The 2,119-nt window shown below is 40.9% G+C and overlaps 1 protein-coding gene across 1 annotated transcript; it reads left to right on the forward strand.

The window, feature by feature from the left end:
- The first annotated feature begins 554 nt into the window (after positions 1-554).
- On the forward strand, positions 555-1,770 carry LOC103583940 (heterogeneous nuclear ribonucleoprotein A1-like). Its single transcript, XM_008565113.1, is given in 2 exon segments — positions 555-767; positions 769-1,770. Coding segments are annotated over 2 exon segments (849 nt in total). The 3' UTR covers positions 1,405-1,770.
- The last annotated feature ends 349 nt before the right edge of the window (positions 1,771-2,119 follow it).

A 2,119-nucleotide genomic window follows, 5' to 3' on the forward strand; every position in this document is an offset into this window, starting at 1 on the left:
ATTTTACAGGTGAAGAAGCTGAGACTCAGAAAGTTGAATTAACTCATCTATGGCCAGACAATTAAAAAGCATCCAAGCTGGGATTTCAATTGAGGCCTGTGTGATTCTTACCCTGAAAGCTTTCCCACAAAACCAGCTGCCATCTCAAACTTGTTTGTGTGGCCAATTGCTTGAAAATTATCCAACTCTTTACAAAGCATCATAAAATACTGCTATATTTAATTCCATTTTAAGAATCTGGATCATTATGATTAGTAGAAAGAATGATGAAGTGATTAGAATATATGTTAAGGCTTCTGTATCTCTAATAAATAAAAATCATATAGTTATAGCAATAGTATTTTCAAGAGAGTCACTTTTAGCAGGTTAAAAATAAATATCTTGCCCTTTCTGTCCATGGACGCTGCAGAGAAAGCATCATTAAAGTCTTCCCTGCCGTTGTGTCTAAGTCAGAGTCTCCTAAAGAGCCTGAACAGCTGCAGAAGCTCTTCTTTGGAGGGTTGAGCTTTGAAACGAGTGGTGAGAGTCTCAGGAGCCATTCTGAGCAATGGGGAATGCTAATGGACTGTGTGGTAATGAGAGATCCAAACGCCAAGTGCTGCAGGGGCTTTGGGTTTGTCACATATGCCACTGTGGAGGAGGTGGATGCAGCCATGAATGCAGGACCATACAAGGTGGATGGAAGAGTCGTGGAACCAAAGAAGGCTGTCTCAAGAGAGGCTTCTCCCAGACCAGATGCCCACTTAACTGTGAAGAAAATCTTTATTGGGTGATATTAAAGAAAACACTGAAGAACATCACCTGAGAGATTACTTTGAACAGCACGGGAAAATTGAAGTGAGCGAAATCATGACTGGCCAAGGCAGCGGCAGGAAGAGGGGCTTTGCTTTTGTGACCTTCAATGACCATGACTCCGTGGATAAGATTGTCATTCAGAAATACCATACTGTGAATGGCCACAAGTGTGAAATAAGGAAAGCCCTGTCAAAGCAAGAGATGGCTGGTGCTTCATTCAGCCAAAGAGGTCAAAGTGGTTCTGGAAACTTTGGTGGTGGTCACGGAAGTGGTTTTGGTGGGAATGACAACTTTGGTTGTGGAGGAAACTTCAGTGATCGTGGTGGCTTTGGTGGCAGCTGTGGTGGTGGTAGATATGGTGGCAGGGGGGATGGCTATAATGGATTTGGTAATGATGGGAGCAATTTTGGAGGTGGTGGAAGCTACAATGATTTTGGCGATCACAACAATCAGTTTTCACAGTTTGGACCCATGAAGGGAGGAAAGTTTGGAGGCAGAAGATTTGGCCCTGATGGTGGTGGGGGACAATACACTGTCAAACCACTAAATCAAGGTGGCTATGGTGGCTCCAGCAGCAGCGGTAGCTATGGCAGTGGCAGGAGGTTTTAATTAACTTCCCAGAAACAAAAGCTTAGTAGGAGAGGAGAGCCAGAGAAGTGACAGGGAAGCTACAGGTTACAACAGATTTGTGAACTCAGCCAAGCACAGTGGTGGCAGGGCCTAGCTGCTACAAAGAAGACATGTTTTAGATAATACGCATGTGTATGGGCAAAAAAACTCAAGGACTGTATTTGTGACTAATTGTACAAGTTATTTTAGTTTCTGTTCTGTGGAAAGTGTAAAGCATTTCAACAAAGGGTTTTAATGTAGAATTTTTTTTTTTGTACCCATGCTGTTGATTGCTAAATGTAATAGTCTGATCATGACGTTGAATGAAGGTGTCTTTTAAAAAATAAATAGATAAAAATAAATAAATATCTTACATGTTATTAATGCTTACATGTTATAAAGCATAAAGCACAGTACACATATCCAGAAAGCAAACAGGCTGCTTGCATAAATGTGAGCCACTTCCAGATTTTTTTCTCCAAAAAGTGCTTGATACAGCAAGAGCCTAATAAATACTTGTTGAGTGACCAAATGAGAGATGCATGGATGAAACAATTTAGCTACTTGTTAAATCATCTTGTTGCATATAGACACTTCCATTGCAACAGCTGCCAGGTATTTGAAGGGAAAAAAATTAAGGGAGACATAATGAAGAAAAAAATCCTTTAAAAGTGTGTCTTATAAAATGGGGAAAGGTCCCACGGTTTCAGTCAAT

The sequence above is a fragment of the Galeopterus variegatus genome, unplaced genomic scaffold (assembly GCF_000696425.1).
Source record: "Galeopterus variegatus unplaced genomic scaffold, G_variegatus-3.0.2 Scaffold31162, whole genome shotgun sequence".
Taxonomy (NCBI): Eukaryota; Metazoa; Chordata; class Mammalia; order Dermoptera; family Cynocephalidae; genus Galeopterus; species Galeopterus variegatus.